The 21,849-nt window shown below is 44.7% G+C and overlaps 1 protein-coding gene across 1 annotated transcript in view; it reads left to right on the top strand.

Moving 5' to 3' along the window:
* The window catches only part of LOC145362282 (BTB/POZ domain-containing protein 7-like), a 104,063-nt gene that overhangs the window by 25,242 nt on the left and 56,972 nt on the right, over window positions 1–21,849 (top strand). The window contains exons 3-4 of the mRNA XM_080218368.1: window positions 8,507–9,571; window positions 17,143–17,351. Coding sequence (XP_080074494.1) covers window positions 8,507–9,571; window positions 17,143–17,351 — 1,274 coding nt within the window. The remainder of the gene's footprint in view (window positions 1–8,506; window positions 9,572–17,142; window positions 17,352–21,849) is intronic.

The raw sequence follows: 21,849 nt of genomic DNA, 5'->3' as shown, positions 1-21,849 counted from the left end.
AAATGTAGTTTGTTCACATGAATCAGAATAATTTCTTTGAGTTGTATAAATCTGGCACTTTTCAGTTCTGACTGCTGGCAGCATCCAGGGTGCAGGCAAGTTATAGAAAGGCTTTATGATTAATTGCCTTTAATGTTTCTTTTTCACCTCTCCAATCCTTTTTTTTTATTTCTCCCCTGCATCCAGTGTGAAGTCTTGCTGGAGTCAGTGAGCCTCAGCCACACGATGCTGCTGTGTCCTTGGCTAATGTTTCTTTGCCGTGTGGGCGGTACAGTGGTTAGCACTGCTGCCTGTCAGCGCCAGGGACCCGGGTTCGATTCCCGGCTTGGGTCACTGTCTGTGCAGAGTCTGCACGTTTGCTCCGTGTCTTTGTGAGTTTCCTCCAGGTGCCCCGGTTTCCTCCCACAGTCTGAAAGATGTGCTGGTTAGGGTACGTTGACCTGACCAGGTGCCGGAGTGTGACAAGGGGAATTTCACAGTAACTTCATTGCAGTGTTAATGTAAGCCTTACTTGTGACTAATAAACTATAAAAACTTGTATTTATTCTTCAACCCACAGCATGAAACGTTTTCTTAGTGTTGTTTTTTTGGGATCTTGCTGGGTGCAAATTGGTTGCTGTCTCTCCATCGCCCTTGTGAGGTTGTGACAAACTTTATAGAAGATGACTTTTTCTTTCTTTGCCTTCTTTGGGCAGCTATGCTTTTGTGTGAGTCGAGATGTCAAGTGTCCCAAGGTAATTCACTGTGTTAGGGTCAGTCATGGGGACACACACAAATGTTTTACTGGCTGGGAATTTTTATTGATTAAAATTGACAATTGTCTCACCATCTCGATTTCTTAGTGTCCTTTACACACTAAATTACTCTTTGATTTTTGATTTGATTTATTATTGTCACGTGCATTACTATACAGTGAAAAGTATTGTTTCTTGCATACTATACAGATAAAATGTACCATTCACAGGGAAAGATGTCCAAAGATGTGCAGGTTAGGTGAATTAGCCATGCTAAATTGCCCCTTAGTGTCTGGGAGACTAGCAGGGTAAATGCATGGGATATGAGGATAGGGCCTGGGTGGATTGTAGTCAGCGCAGACTCGATGGGCCAAATGGCTGCCTTCTGCACTGTAGGGATTCCATGATTCTATAGAGGAAATGAAACTGTGCAGAATGTAATGTTACAGTCATAGCTAGGGTGTAGAGAAAGATCAATTTAATGCAAGGTAGATCCATTCAAAAGTCTGATGGCAACAGGGAAGAAGTCAGTTGGTGCATGACTTTTGTATCTTTTTCCCGATGGAAGAAGGTGGAAGAGAGAATGTCTGGGGTGCGTGGGGTCCTTAATGATGCTGGCTGCTTTGCCGAGGCAGCGAGAAGTGTAGATAGAGTCAATGGATGGGAGGCTAGTTTGCAATATGGATTGAGCTACATTCACAACTTTTTGTAGTTTCTTGCAATCTCGGGCAGAGCATACCAAGCTGTGATCCAACAGGAAAGAATGCTTTCTATGGTGCATCTGTAAATGTTGGTCAGAGTCATAGCTGACATGCTGAATTTTCTTAGTCTTATCAGAAAGTAGAGGCCTTGGTGGGCTTTCTTACCGATAGTGTTGGCATGCGGGGACCAAGACAAGTTGTTGGTGATCTGGACACCTAAAAATGTGAAGCTCTCGACCCTTTCTACTTTGTCCCCATTGATGTAGACAGGGGCATGTTCTCCGTTATGCTTCCTGAATTTGTTGTGCAGCCAAATATAGCAGCCTTTCTGTACAAGCAACACTCAATGAATAACCAGGTAATCCTTTAAAAAAATGCACAATATGGATTCTGTTCATGGCACCGTCCCCATCACAGTGATCTGGCATCTGGGCCTAACATTTTATGCGATTCTCTCTATTTGCCAGGAAATAATAGTTGCTATGCCGCAGGTTAGACTCCTGTATAAATAAGGAGCAATATTGGAGATGTTTTCAGGGACTGATTAAATCACCCGATTACATATAAAACTCCTTGCGTTTCTTTACTGTGATTTATTACATCTCTGTGATGTGTTGCTGCCTTGTAATATGTCCAGCTTGAGTATCATGCATGTGTCTATTCCCGTTTTTATTCTGATGTTTCATTTTCCTGTAAAATATATCTTGCACGTGACTTCATTATTATTGAATAAAATATTTGGGACTGTGCGGCGGCGTGCTTTCGCCACTGGACTTTTAACTCCTGGACCACCTTTCAAATTTGGTTGGCACCTCTGTGAGGGGTTCCCTGCCAGCAGTGAGGATCCGAGTGTTTCTGCTGAGCCGTGTGCTTGCATAGCTGCCTGGCAGCCTGGGCATTGACCCGCAGGCCTCGCTTCCTTTCAAGGACCCTGCCTGCAGTGGCCACAGGAGACCATTTCTAAAGACACAAATGCAAACTACCACAAATACTGAAAGCCCAAAATAAAAACCGGCGATGCAGAGTGAGTCAAGCAGCGTCAGAATTGATGAAGGGTGGTCCTTATCGATCTGAAATATCGACATTGACGGCACAGTGGTTAGCACTGCTGCCTCACAGTGCCAGGGACTCTGGTTTGTTTCCTGCCTTGCGTGACTGTGCACAGTCTGCACATTGTCCCTGTGTCTGCGTGGGTTCCCTCCCAGGTGCTTCGGTTTCCTCCCACACTCCAAAGATGTGTAGGTTAGGTTGATCGGCCATGCTAAATTGCCCCTTAGTGTCAGGAGGGGTTAGTGAGGTAAATAAGTAGGGTTATGGGGATAGGGCCTGGGTGGGATTGCGGTCAGTGCAGACTCGATGGGCCATATGGCCTCTTCCTGCACTGTAGGGATTCTGTGAGTGTGTGGAGTTTGCACACTTTCCCCACGCCTGTGTGGTTTCCTCCTACATTCCATTGATGTGTGGGTTGGGTTGCTTAAGCCATGCTAAATTGCCGCTTCGGGCAAATACATGGGGTTGTGGAGATAGGGCCTGGGTGGGATTGTTGTTGTTGCAGACTCGGTGGGCTGATTAACCACCTCCTTGCACCGGAGGGATTCTATGATTCCCTTTCTGTACAGATGTCGCCTATCCTGCTGAGTATTTCCAGCATTTGTGGGGAACGTGGATGTTATGTGAAATGTGTTTGAGCTGTCGCAGTCCAGAACCTAATGGGCAGCACCAAGCTACCCAATTAACAACCATCTGTTTGGAACAAATTAATCAAGAGGCCACAGGACGGGTGGCTCGGGAATCAGGGTGGGGGAAATGTCTGCATCACTGGGAGGAGAGCAAGTGGTGCCCAAGCAAAAGATTGGCAGTGCTGATTCACCAGGGACCCAAGGCCTGTGACCAAGAGGAGCACTGTGGGGTGGTGGGGGAGGGGAGAGGGATTGGCGGGGGAGGGCGGTGGTGTTGCAAGCTGGAGATCGACGTGGCAGCCAGCGCTGCGATGATTGATCAACAGCCTGCGGAAAATGGGAGCTAATGTTCTTAAGTGCTGAATATAGCAACTGCAGATGGAAGACTTGTCCCAGTGCCAGGAACCTCTGCATGTGTTTGATTACGAATCTGAACAGAATTGGGAACTCTGCGCGACAGTGTGGGAGGAACAAAGTTAGGATTTCTTTCCAGCTCCTTCAAACTGGAAGAACTTGCCGAACCAGTGGAGAGAATTCTGTCCTGCCCCTTTGTTAATGACAATTTAATCTGTGGAAACTTTGAACAGCGCCGATGCTTTCTTGAGCCTAACTTTTTTTTTTCTCTTTTGGAATTGCTGCAAGATGTTGCAACTTGTTTTAAATTGCAGTTTTTCAACTGAGCAAGCGTACCTTGCAGGTGCAGCAAGCTTTATGAAGGCAAATTTATTAGTCACAGGTGAGGCTTACATTAACACTGCATTGAAGTTACTCTGAAAATCCCACAGTCGCCACACTATGCCGCTTGTTTGGGTATACTGAGAGAGAATTTAGCATGGCCAATGCTAGCACGTCTTTTGGAGTGTGGGAGGAAACTGGAGCACCCGGAGGAAACCCATGCAGATTCAGGGAGACTGTGCAGACTCCACACAGACAGTGACCCAAGCTGGGAATCGAACATGAATCCCTGGTGTTGCAAGACAGCAGTGCTAACCACTGTGCCAACATGCCGCCCTTGGTATTTGGGCCTCTATTGCAAGGGGTTGTTTTTGTTTTGAATATCAGAGTGCAGATGTCTTGCTGCAATTGTGCAGCCATTATCTGGAGTTTTGAATGCAATGTTGATTTCCTTACCTAAGGAATGATGTACTTGCCTTGGGAGGGGCCTCAGCAAAAGTTCACTAACTTGATTTCTGGGATAAGAAAGTTTCAAAGTTTTATTTACTTAGTGTCACAAGTAGGCTTACATTAACACTGCAATGAATTTGCTGTGAAAATCCCCTAGTTGCCACACTCTGGTACCTGTTTAGGTACACTGAGGGAGAATTTAGTATGGCCAATGCACCCGAACCAGCACCTATTTTGGACTATGGGAGGAAACTGGAGGAAACCCACACAGACATGGGAAGAACGTGCAGACCCCGCCTGTTCGACTACACAGTGAGAGAATTTAGCATGGCCAACACACTTAACTAGCGTGTCTTTCCAACTGTGGGAGGAGCACTTGGAGGAAAGCCACGCAGGCACAGGGAGAACATGCAGACTCTGCACAGACAGTGCTCCGAGGCAGGAATCAAATCCGGATCCCTGGCACTGTGAGGCAGCGGTGCTGACCACTGAGAGGGTTGTACAAGGAGAGATTGAGTGGAAGAGTTTTTAATATTTAGAAGTGATTTCATTGAAACCTAAAGGATTCTAGAGGGGTTGATGCTGAGACCATCTCCCCAGGCTAAAGAATCTACAGCTAGATGATGTAGTCTTGGGATAAGGATGACTGTTTTGGACTGAGACGAGGAGGAAATGCTTCACTTAAAGTCTTGAACCTTTGGAATTCTGTACTTCAGAGTTCTGTGAATGCTCAGTCATAGGATATATTCAAGCTTGGGATCAATATATCTTTGGACTGAAGGGATGGAGTGATTATGGGGATCGGATGAGAAAATGAAGTTGATGTCAAGATTCAACCGTGGTAATAAATGTCACAACAGACTTGAGAGACCAAGTGGCTGCTGTATCTTTCTGTGCACCCATTGGTTCAATTGTAAGTGGAATGTAATAGGAGTCAGTGCTGGAGTCTCAAGCTTTTTACAAGTTACATAAATGACTTGGGTGAATGGGCTGAATTTGCTAATGACACAAAGATAAAGTTATGAAGAAAACATGAGGCTACAAATTCCGGCCTCAGGTGACTGTGTGGAGTTTGTGCATTCTACCTGTGCCTGCGTGGGTTTCCCCTGGGTGCTTTCCGTGGTTTTCCTCCACATTCCTCCCCACTCCAAAGATGTGTAGGTTAGGTAGATTGGTCAAGGTAAATGTGTGTGGATTGATTGGCGAAGCTAAACGGTTCCTTAGTCAGGGGATGCATGGATTTACAGGAATAGGGCCTGGGTGGGATTGTTGTCAGTGCAGACTCGATGGGCCGAATAGCCTCCTTCTGCATTGTAGGGATTCTTAAAAGGGCATCGATAGATTAAGTGAGTGGGCAAAAATCTGGCAAATGGGTTATTATGTGGGAAGGTGTGAAATTGTTCACTTTGACAGGAAAAATGAAAAAGCATTTGTCTAATTAGTGAGAGAATGCAGAGGGATCTGAGTGTCCTAGCGCATGAATTATAAAAGGCTAATATGCAGGTAATTAATTAAGAAACCCAATTGAATGGCATGGCTTATTGCGAGGGAATTTAATATTAAAGTAGGGCAGTTATGCTTCAATTATACAGGATACTGGTGAGACCACATCTGGAGGATTGTGTACAATATTGGTCTCCTCGTAAAGAAGGATGTAAATACCTTAAAGGCAGTTTGGAAAAGATTTACTAGACAAATACCAGAAATGGACAGATTGCCTTGTGTGGAAAGGTTGGTCAGACTAGGCTTTTATCTACTGGAGTTTAGAAAAGAGAGAACTTGATTGAAACATAGAAGATTGTGAGGGATCTGGACACAGTGGATGTGGAGAAGATGCTTCCTCTTGTGGGAGAATCTAGAACCAGTGTCCGCTGTTTAAAAATAAGACCTCACCCATTTTGAATGGATGTGAATACATTTTATTCTGAGGATAGTGAGTCTTTGGAACGCTCTTGGATGGCACGGTGGTTAGCACTGCTGCCTCACAGCGCCAAGGACTCGGTTCAATTCTGGCCTCGGGCGACTGTCTGTGTGGAGTTTGTCCATTCTCCCTGTGTCTGCATGGGTTTCCTCCCCACTCCAAAGATGTGTAGGTTAGGTGGATTGGTCAAGGTAAATGTGTGGGGTAACAGGGATTCTTTCTCTTTTCTTTTTCTTTCTTTCTCTGTCTTTTTCTTTTTCTTTCTTTTTCTCTCTCTTTTTCTTTCTTTCTCTCTCTCTCTCTCTCTCTCTCTCTCGAAGGTTGCTATCCCATCTCCACCTTGTTCCTTACGTCTTCTAGTCACCTCCCAGTTAGTTGTTCTTGAGTCGGTTGGTGCATGTCCTCAGACTTTTGTAACTTTTTCCCGAAGGAAGAACGTGGGAGAGAGAATGAAGTTAGCAACTGCTGACCTGACCGTAATGAGAGGGAACTGAACCACAAAGAAAGTCTTGCGTTCATATAGTGCAGTTGATGATCTTGGAACATCTCAAAGTACTTTACAGCTAATAAATTACTTTTGAACTGTGATGTAACTGTTGTGATATCTGGCTGTATCACATTTTGCAGTATACCCCTTTAAAATTCATTTTGCTGCCATCTCCTGGTTCCGCAGCGTGATCAGGATCCTTGTGGACAGAGAATCTTATCTGTTGTGTTGTTCATCAAATTTGCATGTGAAATACACTGTCAGGCATTTGACTGGACCACCTTGGATTCACCACAATGTTACCCAGGCTAAATAATGGAGAGAGAAAAATTGCTAGAATTGTGTTTCTTAGAATATAGTAAGAAGTCTCACAACATCTGGTTAGGTTGGAATCACAAGCTTTCGGAGTGCTGCTCCTTCATCAGGTGAGTGGAGGTAGATTCACAAACACAGCATATATAATATATTGTATAGGCGAAGAAAGGATTGCAAGATAATTATAGATTGCAATATGAAGAGTAGTTGGAATGTGAGTTTTTACAGGTATGAACAGTGTGCGTGGAGAGAGGGATAATCACAGGTTAAACAGGTGTCAAGCTAGCACTGTTAGTAGGACTTTGTAAGCCCAGGCAGTATGGTGTAGGTTACAAATAGTGTGACATGAACCTAAGATCCTGGTTGAGGCCATCCTCATGCGTGCGGAACTTCGCTATGCAACTCTGCGTTCTGTGGCTTGAAGGCTGCCTTCGAGAACACTTACCTGAAGATCGGAGGCTGAATGCCTCCGTGGTTGTGAACCTATGTCCATTCACCTAATGAAGGAGCAGCGCTCTGAAAGCTCGTATTCCAAATAAAGCTTTTGGATTTTAACCTGGTGTTGTGGGATTTCTTACTGTGCCCACCCCAGTCCAACACCAGCATCTCCATATCATTCCTAGAATATAAAATGATTGGAATGATTTGATTTGAGGTGTGTTGGTTTTTGGAAGGAATTGACAAAGGGAAACTTTTTTCTGCTGGATAGTTAAGGACAAGAAGACATGACCTTAAAATCAAGAGCCAGGCCATTCAGGAGAGAAGGTGGTAAAGTTGTGGAACACTGCCATTTTAAAAAAAAATGTTGATGCTAGCTCAGTTAACATGAGAAAGGTAGATATTTGCTGGATAAAGATATGGTGCCAAAGCAAGTGGATTGATTTATGTTGAAAAGCAGTGATTATCTTATCGAATGGTGGAAGAGATGTGGGCTGAATGGTCTGGTCTGCTGGTATCTAATGATGCATTAAATGTAGTACTTTTTTTTAAATATATTCCCTCCTTAGCACTATCTTCACTTAATTCAATCACAAAAATATACCACAATGTCTTATCTATTCATTGTTACAGTTAATAGGCGATGGGCATTAATTGTTTCTTGAGCTTATTTGTTATAGTGACCCCTTTTCATCTGATTTATTGATTTCTTTTTTGTTTACTTTAAATAGGGGACAGGTGGGACACTGGGTCATGTGAGGGGGAGCTGTGAGTGTGAACGAGTTGATACAAATGGGGTATAGCTGGGACACTGGGTTGTGTGTGGTGGGGGAAGCTGTGAGACTGAACAATTGATTATAAATAGGGGATAGCTGGGACTCGGTTGTGTGGGGAGAGAGCTGTGAGACTGTTGATATAAGTAAGGGATAGATGGGATACTGGCTTGTGTGGGGGAGAGCTGTGAGTCTGAATAAGTCAGTAGACTCTCAATAAGGAAAAACTCCGTGTCATGGTTTCAGCTTCACCCACCAACTTGGATTCTGTTAACACATGATTCACTTCGTATGATTGTACGTAACCTGTTATTAATTTATTTTCTTGGACAGAATCTCCTTCGCATCCTCAGTTTGGATGTCAGCCGGAGGGGAAGTTCTGCATCTCTGGATTTGGCCAGGACAAGCGTGAGAAGAAGAGGAGCTCGAACCTCGCCTTGCTGAAGAAGAAACTCTTCAGGCGCCGGAAGTCGGCCAAAGCGGCTGACCATGCCAAGCACATGCGCGAGCTCCTGTACGGCTGGGACGTGCGGGATGTGGGACTGTTGGTGAAGCAGTATGAAGCCGCGCTGGCTGTGAAGGAGCTGGTGATACAGGCTTGTGTGGCCCGGCCAGAGGCCAGCCGCCTAAATGAAGACCTGGCCAAGCTCTACCAGTTCAAGTACTGCACGGACGTGGACCTGGTATTCCAAGGGGCGTGCTTTCCCGTCCACCGTGCCATATTGGCAGCCCGGTGCCCTTTCTTCAAAACCCTCCTCCTATCCAACCTGGACCGTGCGGAATTAGTCATGGACATCAGCACTGTGGGCATAGACATGCCAATACTGTCATCCCTTTTGCACTACTTGTATAGTGGAGAATTTGGCATGCAAAATTCCCAGATCAAGAATGTCGATGTGTTGGTCCGTCTTAGTGAAGAGTTTGGGATGCCCAATGCCCTTCACTTCGATATATACAGTCTCCTGGAGAGCTCCTGCTACTACGACGCAGTCCTCAGCTTTACCTCCAATCCCGATGCGTCCGACAATTTTGAAGGGTGCTGTCTGGAGGGCGAGTTCCGCTGTCACAAGGCCATCCTGTGTGCCCGCTCGCCGTTCTTCCGAAATCTCCTACAGAAGCGGATACGCACTGGCGAGGAGACGACGGACCGGACCTTGCAGACTCCAGCAAGGATTGTGCTGAACGAAGCAATCATTCCAAAGAAATACGCAAAAGTCATTTTGCACTGCATGTACACAGACCTGGTGGATTTGGCCTTGGTTCTGCCTTTCAGCCCGTCAACTGGAAGCTTGAGAGAAGTGCAGGATGAAACAGGGAAGGACAGTGAGACCCGACTGGAAAATGCCATGGAGCTGTTCCATATAGCACTCTTCATTGAGTTCAATATGCTGGCCCAAGGTAAGAGGTGAAATGTTTTGATATCCTAGACAGGGAGGGGATTGTTTAGGAGAATCTTGCTGCAATAATGGAAGTATATATTTACTCATGTTTGAAGGTGGCAGGTCAAGTTAATAAGTTTAAAGAGCGTGTGGGATTCTCGGCAATATAGGCCAAGGGCAGCATTGTGACACAGTGGTTAGAACTGCTGCTTCACAGTGCCAGGGACCGGGGTTCGATTTCCAGCCTCAGGTCATTGTTTGTGCGGAGTTTGCATGTTCTCCCCTGTCTACGTGTTTCCTCCAAGTGCTGCGGTTTCTTCCCACAGTTTGAAAGACGTGCTGGTTAGTGCATGGGCCATATTAAACTCTCCCTCAGTGTACCCAAACAGGTGCTGGTGTGGCGACTAAGGGATTTTCACAGTAACTTCATTACAGTGTGAATGTAAGCTGACTTGTGACTAATAAATAAAGTACAAAAGCGGGGAAGGTACTCTAAGAGTTTAATGTTTCTCCAAAGGTGTGCAGGTTAGGTTGATTGGCCATGGTAAATTGCCCTTTAGTGTCAGGGAGACTAGCAGGGCAAATATGGGGATAGGAGCTGGGTGGGATTTTGGTTGGTGCAGACTTGATGGGCCAGATGACCTCCTTCTGCACTGTAGAGATTCCATGATTTATTTATTAGTGTCACAAATAGGCTTACATTAACACTGTAATAAAATTCTCTAGTCGCCACACTCCTGTGCCTGTTAGGGTACACTGAAGGAGAATTTAGCATGGCCACTGTACCTAATCAGCACGTCTTTCCGACTGTGGAAAGAAACCAGAGCACCCTGAGGAAACCCACGCAGATACTGGGAGAATGTGCAGACTCCACACACAGTGACCTAAGCTGGGAATCGAACCCGTGTTCCTAGCGCTGAGGCAGCAGTGCTAACCACTGTGCCATCATGCTGCCGTTATCCATTATGAAAACACTGGTTATGGCCCTGCAGGAGTATTGTTTCCATCTCTAACATCCGTTAGGAAGGATGTCAAGCCCTTAGAAGAGATTTACTGGAATTCTGCCAAGAATGAAGAACTTCAGTTACTTGGGGAGACTGGAGAAATTGGAGTGCTGTCTCTCTGAGCGGAGACAATTATAGGATGATTTAATAAAACAATCTGAAATTGTGAAGGGTTTTGATTGAACAAAGGGTGACAGAGAATTCCTAACCAGGTTTAAAGTGAGAGGGAAAAGAAGCAGAGGGGAAATAATAATAGATCTGGAAGGCACGGCCTAAAAAGGTGCTGGAAGCAGATTGAATAGTAATTTTCAAAGAGAATTGGATAAATACTTAGAGATTTGCAGAATTACGAGAGAAGAACAGTGGAGAAGGGTTAAGGAACTACAAAAGGCCATGAATATAGCCCAATCCATCACGCAAACCAGCCCCCCATCCATTGGCTCTGTCTACACTTTCTACTGCCTTGCTAAAGCAGCCAGCATAATCAAGGACCCCGTGCGCCCCGGACATTCTCTCTTCCACTTTCTTCCTTCGGGAGAAAGATACAAAAGTCTGAGGTCACGTACCAACTGACTCAAGAACAGCTTCTTCCCTGCTGCTCTCAGACTTTTGAATGACTTTACCTTGCATTAAGTTGATCTTTCTCTACATCCTAGCTATGACTGTAAGATGACATTCTGCACTTCTTTCCTTCTCTATGAATGGTATGCTTTGTATAGCGTGCAAGAAACAATACTTTTCACTATGTTAATACATGTGATGATAAATCAAATTAATTGGATAGCTTTTTCAAAGAGTTGGTCCAGACACAGTGAGCTGAATGGCCTGTCTCTGTCTGGCATAATTTTATGAAGTTACCATTTCATTTCAAACTTCGCTCAAGCACTTAAAATCGATTTATTTATTTTGCATAAACCTTCAACATCATTTCTATTTGGCTTGGTTGATGGAAGTCAGTCTTGATCCTTTTCATTCTGAAATGTGGTTTCAAATACAGATTGAGATTGGTGGGACTGAAGTTTTTTCCTTTTACTGGGTATAAGTATCCTTGGGTTAAATATGTTGGGGAAGTACAGTCACAATCCAGTTTAGGAGGTGTTGTTTGATGCAGGGAAGGGCTGTCGGCAGTGAGTGTCCTCGTGAGAGGGTTGTTAAGCCTTGATTGGATGCAGGCAAATGTGGCGCTAACGTTTACGATGTGCAACTACAGACTTACTGGATTAACCAGGCAAGGGAAGATTTTCTAAGGGATAAGTTGGAGAAAGAGCTATTTAGAAATAATTTCTTAAAAAACACGCAGTCTTAAAATAGTAACAAAACATCATGACTTTTAAAGAAATTGTAGATAATTTTTAAATATTAGTGTCACAAGTAGGCTTACATTAACACTGTATGAAGTTGCAGTGTAAATCCCCAAATAAATAACCCACTAATAAGTAAACTTTAGCTACCTCCTCGGAGAATTTCAATAGATTTGTCAAGCATGATTTCCCTTTTGTAAATCCATGCTGACTTTGTCAGATTGAGGTTTAAATTTATTTATTAGTCAATATTAGGCTTACGTTAACACTGCAATGAAGTTACCCTGAAAATCCCCTAGTCGCCACACTCCGGCGCCTGTTTGGGTACATTGACAGAGAATTTAGCATGGCCAGTCCACCTAACCAGCATGTCTTTTGGACTCTGGGAGGAAACCCATACATCCAAGGCGAGAAGTTGCAGGCACTGCGCAGACAGTGACCCAAGCTAGGAATTGAACCTGGTCTCTGGCAGTGCTAACCATTGTGCCACCATGTGCCCTGGGAGGGAATGAAAGTAGTGCCCAGACTTTGCCACAATGCTTCGAATCACTGTTTTCAAATGTACATTCCCAAGGGCAATTTGCGATAGTGGAAAAATGATCAGTATTGATGGTGGAATTCATTTTGCTAATTTACTTGGACTCGCAGAAAGGCTTTTGATAAAAGTTCTGCTTGAAAGTCTTTTAATTAAGCTAAGCCGTTGGCACAGCACAAATTCATCTTCAGTAAGACCTGTATCACTAAATTGACAGTTTTGCGAAGACCATGAATCGGTGGCACTGCTGCTTCACAGTGCCAGGGACCGGGTTTGATTCCCGACTTGGGTCACTGTCTGTGCGGGGTTTCCTCTGGGTGCTCCAGTTTCCAAAGAAGTGCTGGTTAGGTGCCATGCTAAATTCCCCCTCAGTGTACCCAAACTGCTGCCAGAGTGTGGCGACTAGGGGATTTTCATATTAACTTCGTTGCAGTGTTAATGTAAGCCCACTTGTGACACTGAGAAAGTATCATTTCTGAATGGTTGCTGTGAAAGCCAGTTGAAGCTTAGAACAAAGTCCAATCGCATGCTGATGTTCAGCTGGAATTGTGAACACCGGTGTGAGTGCCTTTAATATTTTAATAAAAACTGGATTTAATTTGAATTATGAGCGACCATCTCCAAATTTTAATCGGTTTGTGTTTAAAAATTGCCATGTCATCACCCTACCGTTTACTCAATTTTGCACACAATAATGCAGCTTTATATCCAATCCATCACACAAACCAGCCTCCCATCCACTTCATCTACACTTCCCACTGCCTTGGGAAAAGCAGCCAGCATAATTAACGACCCCATGCACGCTGGACATTCTCTCTCTCACGTTCTTCCTTCGGGAAAAAGTTACAAAAGTCTGAGGACACACACCAACCGACTTGAGAACAGCTTCTTCCCTGCTGCTGCCATCAGACTTCTGAATAGACCTACCCTTGCATTAAGTTGATCTTTCTCTACACCCTAGCTATGACTGCAACACTACATTCTGCACCCTCGTTTCCTTCTCTATGAACAGCATGCTTTGTATAGCACGCAAGAAACAATTCTTTTCACTGTATACTAATACACGTGACAATGATAAATCAAATATCTAAGCTAAAAGTTCACTTTTATGTTAGTTAAGGCCTCGGGATTAGCTTTTTCAACTCCATTGCGAATGGTTACTGATTGGGCTTGCATCATGAATATTTAACCTGCCTCATTAATCTGTAACAATCCAAGGACTCTACTTTCTCTATTCATTGCTGCTTGTATGTCCTCCACATTTCTGTTGCTCCACCATTGGCAGCTGTGCCTTCAGCTGTAGAGGCCCAGCAATGTGGAATTCCTTCTGCCTCGCTAACTCTCTCCTTCCAGACCCCTACCTCTTTAGCCAAGACTTTAGAATAGAATGGAATGCCGACAGTGCAGGAGGCCATTTGGCCCATCGAACCTGCCCTGATCACTACCCCATCCAGGCCCTATTCCCATAACCCCACACATTTACCCTGCTAATCCGCCTGACAGTAGGGTCAACTTAGCATGGCCAATCAACCTAATCTGCACATCTTTGTTGTGTGGGAGGAAACCCACGCAGACACAGGGAGAATGTGCAAACTCCACATCGTGACCCAAGTCAAGAATTAAACCAGGGTTCCTGGTGCTGTGAGGCAGCAATGCTGAGCACTATGACACCGTGCTGCCTGATATCTCCTCATGCAGTTCAGTGCCTCTTTTTGTGCTCCTGCGAAGTGCCTTGGAGATGTTTTATAGCTCTTTCCAAAGATCCATTTAAATGCATGTTGTTCTCCAGCATATCTTTTGTGGGATCACTCCTTACCCTACTTTATCAGGAACTAAACTGGTTCAGTGGGAACGTTCCAACTGTATCTATCCTTGCAACAAACTGGCCTGGAATCCCAATTCAGAACCAACGTTTAGATCTGTGACAAATCGATTCAGCAGATGCAACGTTCAATGCATAAAAAGCATTTCACTGGGGTTTTTTTTGTATTTTTACTACATTCTTTGCAGATGCAATCAGAATAAATAGTACTGAAATAACTAAGGTTGGGGGTTGAAGGTTGACTTTCAACATGATGCATCAATGTAGGACAGCACTCAGTGGAGTGAACAGAGCGCAAGTTCGAGGAAGCTACGCTCAGACTGCATGTTGAACACTCCATATAGTTCTGACCTTTGAGATATAAGGGGGAGCATTTGAAGTGCTGGAGGTGTCAGGCAGATTCATGAGATTGATCCCTTGTCTCCTTGGGTCTGAGTCATCATGAGATATAGGAGCAAAATTAGGCCATTCATTGAGTTTGCTCTGCCATTCAATCGTGGCTGATATGATTCTCATCCCCATTCGCCTGCCTTCTCCCCTGATTCCCTTATTAATCAAAAACCAATCTTAAAGACACTCAATGACCTGGCCCCCGTAGCCTTCTGCGGCAAAGAGTTCCACAGATTTACTACTCTCTGGTTGAAGAAGTTCCTCCTCATCTCTGGGGTAAAGGAGCATCCCTTCACCCTGAGGTTGTGCTCTTTGTTTCTAATCTCTCCCACTAGTGGAAACATCCTCTCCACGTCCACTCTATCTAGGCCTCTCAGTATTCTATAAGTTTCAATTAGATCCTCCCCTTCATCCTAAACTCCATCGAGTACAGACCGACACTCCTCGACTGTTCCTCATATGACAAACCCTTCATTCAAGGGATCATTCCTGGGGACCCCATCCAAGGACAGCACATCCTTCCTGTTCACTGCTCACAATATTCCAAAATGACTCTGACCAGAGCCTTATACAACCTCAGCAGTGCATCCCCGCTGTTGCATTCTAGCCCTCTGGATATCGATGCCAACATTACGTTACGAGGGAGATTCTTTTTTTCTTTGTTGTAGATGAATCCATTGGTATGTGTACAATGCTATGATACCCTGGGGCAATATCATCTATCACTGGTTGAAGGAATACAGACATTATTTAAACTCAAATGTAATAAGATTAACCAGCAAACCATAAAAGCTCTTATGAAAGTGTATGTGGATGTACAATATTCTACAAGTTGTTTTCCTAACTGCTGCTGAGAGTAACTTGCTGCTTTGTCAGAAGTGTTGATGATACATGGATCAGACAATTACATGGGATATGAAAGCAGTTGGTACTGGCCCCCAGTCTGCTGTGGGAATACATCAACCGTGTCTTCATCTTCCATCTCAGCTGTGCAGGTGTGTCTGTTTCTTGGGTTTTGATCCCAAAAAGGGCCACCTCTAAGAACATCCCTCAAAATGGCATCAATGGAAAAGTCTAATTTAGGATACAACTTTAAAATGAACAAGGGGTTAGGTCAATGTGATTTAGGTTCCAATTCAAAAGGCAATTTCAAAATTTAATTTGATTTATTACTGTAACATGTATTAACATACAGTGAAAAGTATTTTTTCCTGAGCTCTGTACGGACAAAACATACTATTCATAAAGAAGGAAATGAGCGTGTGCAGAATGTAGTGTTATTGTCATAGCTAGGGTGTAGAGAAAGATCAACTTAATGCAAGGTAAGTCTGACAGCAGCAGGGAAGAAGCTGTTTTTGAGTTGGTTGGTATGTGACCTTGGACTTTTATATAAATTTTTCCCTGAAGAAAGAAGGTGGAAGAGAGAATGTCCAGGGTCTGTGGGGCCCTTAATTATGCTGGCCGCTTTTCCGAGGCAGCGGGAATTGTAGACAGTGCCAATGGATGGGAGGCTGGTTTGATATTGGGTGCTCATGAGGGAATGATCTGTGTTTGGAATAAACTCATGAGACATGTTTCAGAGGCAAAAAACTCCAGGGTTAACAGAACATAAGAAATAGGAGTAAGCTGTCTAGCCCCTCGAGCCTGCCCTGCCATTCAATAAGATCATGGCTGATCTGAAGTGGATCAGTTCCACCTACCCGCCTGCTCCCCATAACCCTTAATTCCCTTATCGATCAGAAATCTATCTACCTGTGACTTAAACATATTCAGCAAGGTAGCCTCCACCACTTCAATGGGCAGAGAATTTCAGAGATTCACTACCCTCTGAGAGAAGAAGTTCCTCCTCAACTCTGTTCTAAACTGACCCCCCACCCTTATTTTGAGGCTGTGCCCTCTAGTTCTGGTTTCCTTTCTAAGTGGAAAGAATTTCTCTACCTCTACCCCATCTAACTCACTCATTATCTTATATGTCTCTATAAGATCAGAATATGGCAATAAGGTGAGAGTGGTGGGTCCATTATCCATAAGTATCTTGTGTTCTGTTAACTCCTTGATTATATAAATCTCCTATCAGCACCTTGTGCTCTGGAAGCATTGGTTGTCTGGGTGTATGCGTGTGTACGCTTCTGTGTGTGCCCATCTGTGTGTGAGTGTCCGCACCTGCATGTGTGCAGGTAATATGCTTTTGAAGAATTATTTTTAGCAGAAAGTGAAAGAAGTGGTAGTACATGTGGGAATTGCCAGGGGAATGGCACTTCAGTGAACTGCTCTAAGAGCTGGCACAGAGATGATGGGTGAATGCAGTAAAACTCTATCCAGCCCAGCAAACCTTTTAGCAGGAGGATGAAGGAGTTGTGTAATCAATTAACTGGGACAACCTTCAACATGAACATCAATGGATTCCGAGGCGAATTCCAATGTTCCTGTGTGGAGAAAGGATTAGGGGATATCGACCACAAAAGCAGTGGCTTTATAAGTACAAAGCATTTTGCTGTTCTTGTATTCTAATTCACATGATTTTTGTTCCCCGTGCAGGATGTGAAGACCTGATTGTCGAGAGTGTCACGCTAGACTCTTTAGTGGCTATCCTAAAGTGGAGCTCTCAACCATACGGATCCAAATGGGTCCATCGGCAAATGCTGCATTTCCTCTGTGAGGAGTTCAGTAACGTCATCGCTTCCGACATTCTCTATGAGCTAAGCAAGGAGCACCTGATGGCAGCCATTCAGTCAGATTACCTGCAGGTAATTGGCTTCTCTTCTCCAACTAGTACGTCTAGGTTTCCCCGGAACCTCTAGTTTTTAGAGCTATTTCTTGGAGACCAGAGCACTTCTGACTTGTGTGTAATTGTGGAATGACAACGTTGTGCCCAGTTAGAGAGTTTTGATGTATCATAGAATCCCTACAGTGCAGAGGGAGGCCATTTGGCTCGTTGAGCATGCACTGTCAACAATCCCACCCAGGCCCTATCCCCATAACCCCATGTATTTACCCTGCTAATCCCCCTCACACTAAGGAACAATTTAGCATGGCCAATCAATCTAATCTGCACATCTTTGGAGTGAGAGGGGAAACGCATGCAGATACAGCGAGAACATGCAAATTCCACACAGACAGTCACCCAAGGCCGGAATTGAACCCAGGTCCTTGGCGATGTGAGGCTACCACTGAGTACTAACCACTGTGCCACTTTTTTTTTAAAATTCATTTGTGGGACATGGTCGTCGCTGGCTGGCTAGCATTTATTGCCCATCCCTCGTTGTCCGAGGGCAGTTGAGAGTCAACCACGTTCCTCTGGTTTTGGAGTCACATATAAGCCAGACTGGGTAAGAATGACCGTTTTCCTTCCTCAAGGGCATTAGTGAACCAGATGGGGTTTTCCAACAATCAACAATGATTTCATAGTCATCAATAGAATCTTAATTCCAGATCTTTTTTATATCGCATTCAAATTCCATCATCTGCCTTTGCGGGATTCAAGCCTGGGTCCCCAGTACGTTAGCTGAGTTTGTGGATTAATAATCTAATGATAATACCACTAGGCCATTGCCTCCCCTACGTGCCATGTATCTAACATAACAATGAAACTCTGACCTATTCTGGTCAGCTTGTATTGGTTCAGCAATTTAAGATGAATAAAAGAGATTCCTGTGATTTTGAAAGCATGAAATCATAGACTGCAGAGGAGGCTGTTCAGCCATCCTCCTGTGCCAGCTCTTTGAAAGAGCTATCGAGTTAGTCCCACTCCTGTCTGTTTGTTCCTTACCGTCCTGCAGATATTTTCTTGCCAAGTATTTCTTCTTTCTGAAAGTTGCTATTGAAACTGCTTCCACCGCCCTTTTGGGTAATGCATTCCAGATCATTCTATCTTGCTCTGTTAAAAAGAGAATTTCCCTCTTGCCAGATTACTTTATGTTCTTTTGTTACTGATGTCTCTGCCAATGTTTAATAGGTTCCCCTCATTTCCTCTATGAAAGCCCCTCAGAATTTTCTATCACATTGCCCCTTAACTTTCTCTGCCCTTAAGGGGAACAATCCCAACTTCTCTAGCACGGGGCAGCCTAGTGGTTAGTACTGTTGCCTCGTAGCACCAGGGATCCGGGTTCAATTTTGTCTCCAGGTCACTGTTTGTGCAAAGTCTGCACATTCTCCTTGTGTCTGCGTGTGTTTCCTTCGGGTGCTGCGATTTCCTCCCACAGTCCGAAAGATGTGCAGGTTAGGTGCTATGCTAAATTCTCTCTGTGTACCCAAACAGGCACCAGAGTGTGGTGACTAGGGGATTTTTTACAGTAACTTCATTGCAGTGTTATTAAGACCATAAGATGTAGGAGCAGAATTTGGCCACTTGGCCCATCGAGTCTGCTCCGCCATTCAATCATGGTTGATTTTTTTCTCATCCCCATTCTCCTGCCGTTATCCCATATCCCCTGATCCCCTTATTAATCAAGAACTTATCTATCTCTGTCTCAAAGATACTCAATGGCCTGGCCTCCACATCCTTCTGCGGCAAAGAATTCCACAGATTCACCACTTTCTAGCTGGAGAAATTCCTCCATCTCTGTTTTAAAGGAGTGCCCCTTTAGCCTGAGGTTGTGCCTTGTGGTTCTAGTTTTTCCTACTAGTGGAAACATCCTCGCCACGTCCGCTCTATTCAGGCCTCGCAGTATCCTGTAAGTTTCAATAAGATCCTCCCCCCCCCCCCCCCATCCTTCTAAACTCCAACAAGTACAGACCCAGAGTCCTCAACAAGTAAGCCTACTTTTAACTAATAAATAAAACTTGTCTATGCCAATGGTTCACAACCCAGTGTGTTCTATAGAGCCCCCAAGTGCACCACAAAAACAGATCCAGATTCGTGTAATTAAACTAAAACTAATCTTCAATTTCAAGCTGTGTTTGGCCTCCCCAAGACCCGCCAAATCTTGGAGCCTCCCATGCATGTGCCGGTTAGGAAAGAACCACATCTGCACAGTTTAGATTTTTAACGTTGGTCAGGCCCATGCGCATTGACCAATGGGACTTGGAGCTGAAGACAAAAGCCCCATGCACCCGCACAAAAAGGGAAGACTCCAAAGTGGCACAGTGGTTAGCCCCACTGCCTCACAGTGCCAGGGACCTGAGTTCTGTTCCTGGCTTGGGTCACTGTCTGTGCGGAGCCTGCACGTTCTCCCTATGACTGCGTGGGTTTCCTCTTTTTTTTTTCCTCCCACAGTCTGAAAGACATGCGGGTTAGGGTGCGTCAGCCGTGCTAAATTTTCCCTCTGTGTACCCGAACAGGAGTGTGGCGACTAAGGGATTTTCACAGTAACTTCGTCGTACTGTGAATGTAAACCTAGTTGTGACACTAATAAATAAACTTTAAGTACTTATACTTTAACCCCAGGAGAGAGACAGCTAGGTTTGAAAAAATGCAGGCGAGAGGACAGGGAGAAGTTTAAAAAATGAAATTCTCAGTCTGGGAAGAAGGCTGAGAAAATAAGAGGTGCACTTGAATTTTTTTTTATAGTATAGCTTGTGTGCCATGACACACACAAGGTTGGGAACCATTGCTGCGTACATAGCTACAGTCTTTCATCCCTGGTATCATTCCAGTAAAGCTGCTCCGCACTCCCTCCAAAGCCCCACTGGAGACTTATAAATGCTTTCACATTTGAGTACCATTTTTCCCATGGCTCACCAGTGTTGATTTGCTAATTGCCCCCAGTGGTAACATTGGATTTGAAACTGGGATCCAAGTGGAAGTCTGCCACTGATTATTGCTGCTTGGAATTATGGCGTTAAAGGCATCTTCTGACTCAAAAGTTGTGGATTGGCAGACTTCTTGTCCCAGTTGGGTCACCGTGATGGCTCCTCGCGGGCTTTGAGTCGAAGGCAGGCCCAGAGTTGCATGAAGTGGCAGTTCTTCCATTGCCAGTGGCTCCTCACTTCCCCATTGCCCTAATTCACTCCTGAAGTAACTTTTAAGCCTCGAGCGTTTTGTTAAATCTAAAGCGTTTGCTGGACTTGGTGGTTCTACTTGGCTATGCCAGAAAGTAATGGCTTTACTCCAGGACCTGAACACAGAGGGAAAGCTAACACACTTTGTGATGCTGGGGGAATGTTGTACTTGAAGTCGTTGCCTTTTAGCGGAACAATAAACCAGCATCTAGAAGAGAATAGAACCCGTACAGCGCAGAATGAGGCTATTTGGCCCATTTGAGCCTGCACCCACAACAACCCAGCCAGGCAGTATCCTGTAACCCCACATAGCCCCCTGACTAAGGAGCAATTTAGCATGGCCTGTCATCCTAACCAGCTTGTGGGAGGAGGCAGGAGCATCCTGAGGAAACCCACACAGACACGGGGAGAACATGCAGACTCCACAAGACAGTCACCCAAGGCCAGAATTGAACCGGTTTGCTGTCATTGTGAGGCAGCAGTGCTAACCCACTGTGCTACCATGCATTCCTTATGTTTGCATATCCTGTTGATGTGAAACCCATGGCACTGTTCGTGTCAGAAAGTAAATGGTACATTAGCCTTTACTGCAAAGGGATCAGGATACAAGGGTAAAGCAGTCATTCTGCACTTGTGTTGGACCTTGGTGTGATTATACCTGGAATGCTGGGTATGGTTTTGGTTTTCTTACCCAAGGAGGGACTGCAGTGAAGATTCACTGGGCCGATTCCTGCAGTGAGGGATTTGCTCTATGAGAAAAGATTGAGTAGATAGAATGTATTTATTCTTAGGCTTTAGAAAAGTGGGTGGTACTGAAAAACATCCATAGAACCATAGAATCCTACAGTGCAGAAGGAGGCCATTTGGTCCATTCAGTCTGCACCAACCACAATCCCTCCCAAATCCAATCCCTGCATCCCCATGTATCTACCTTAGCTAGTCCCCCAACACTAAGGGGCAATTTAGCACTAATCAAGGGCCAGTCAAACTAACCCACATATCTTTGGTCGGTGGGAGGAAACTGGAGCACCTGGAGGAAACCCACCCAAATATGGAGAGAATGTGCAAACACAATCAAGACAAGCATCAGACAAGCATCCAAGGCCGGAATTGAACCTAGGTCCCTGGTTACGTTCTTGACCATTCCTCAGGCACTTGGCAGGGTAGACATTGACTGGACCTGGGAATCTGGATCCAGAGGTCATGATCTCAGAAAAAGAGGGTGGCCATTTCAAGCTGAGATGAAGAGGAATGGATTGTGTATCTTTGGAATTCTCTGCCCTATAGAGCTGCGACTGGCAGATT

Source organism: Carcharhinus amblyrhynchos, unplaced genomic scaffold (genome assembly GCF_965287045.1).
Source record: "Carcharhinus amblyrhynchos unplaced genomic scaffold, sCarAmb.v2.hapA scaffold_37, whole genome shotgun sequence".
Taxonomy (NCBI): Eukaryota; Metazoa; Chordata; class Chondrichthyes; order Carcharhiniformes; family Carcharhinidae; genus Carcharhinus; species Carcharhinus amblyrhynchos.
Note: the sequence above shows the minus strand (reverse complement) of the source record. Positions and strands in the feature narration are given on the sequence as shown.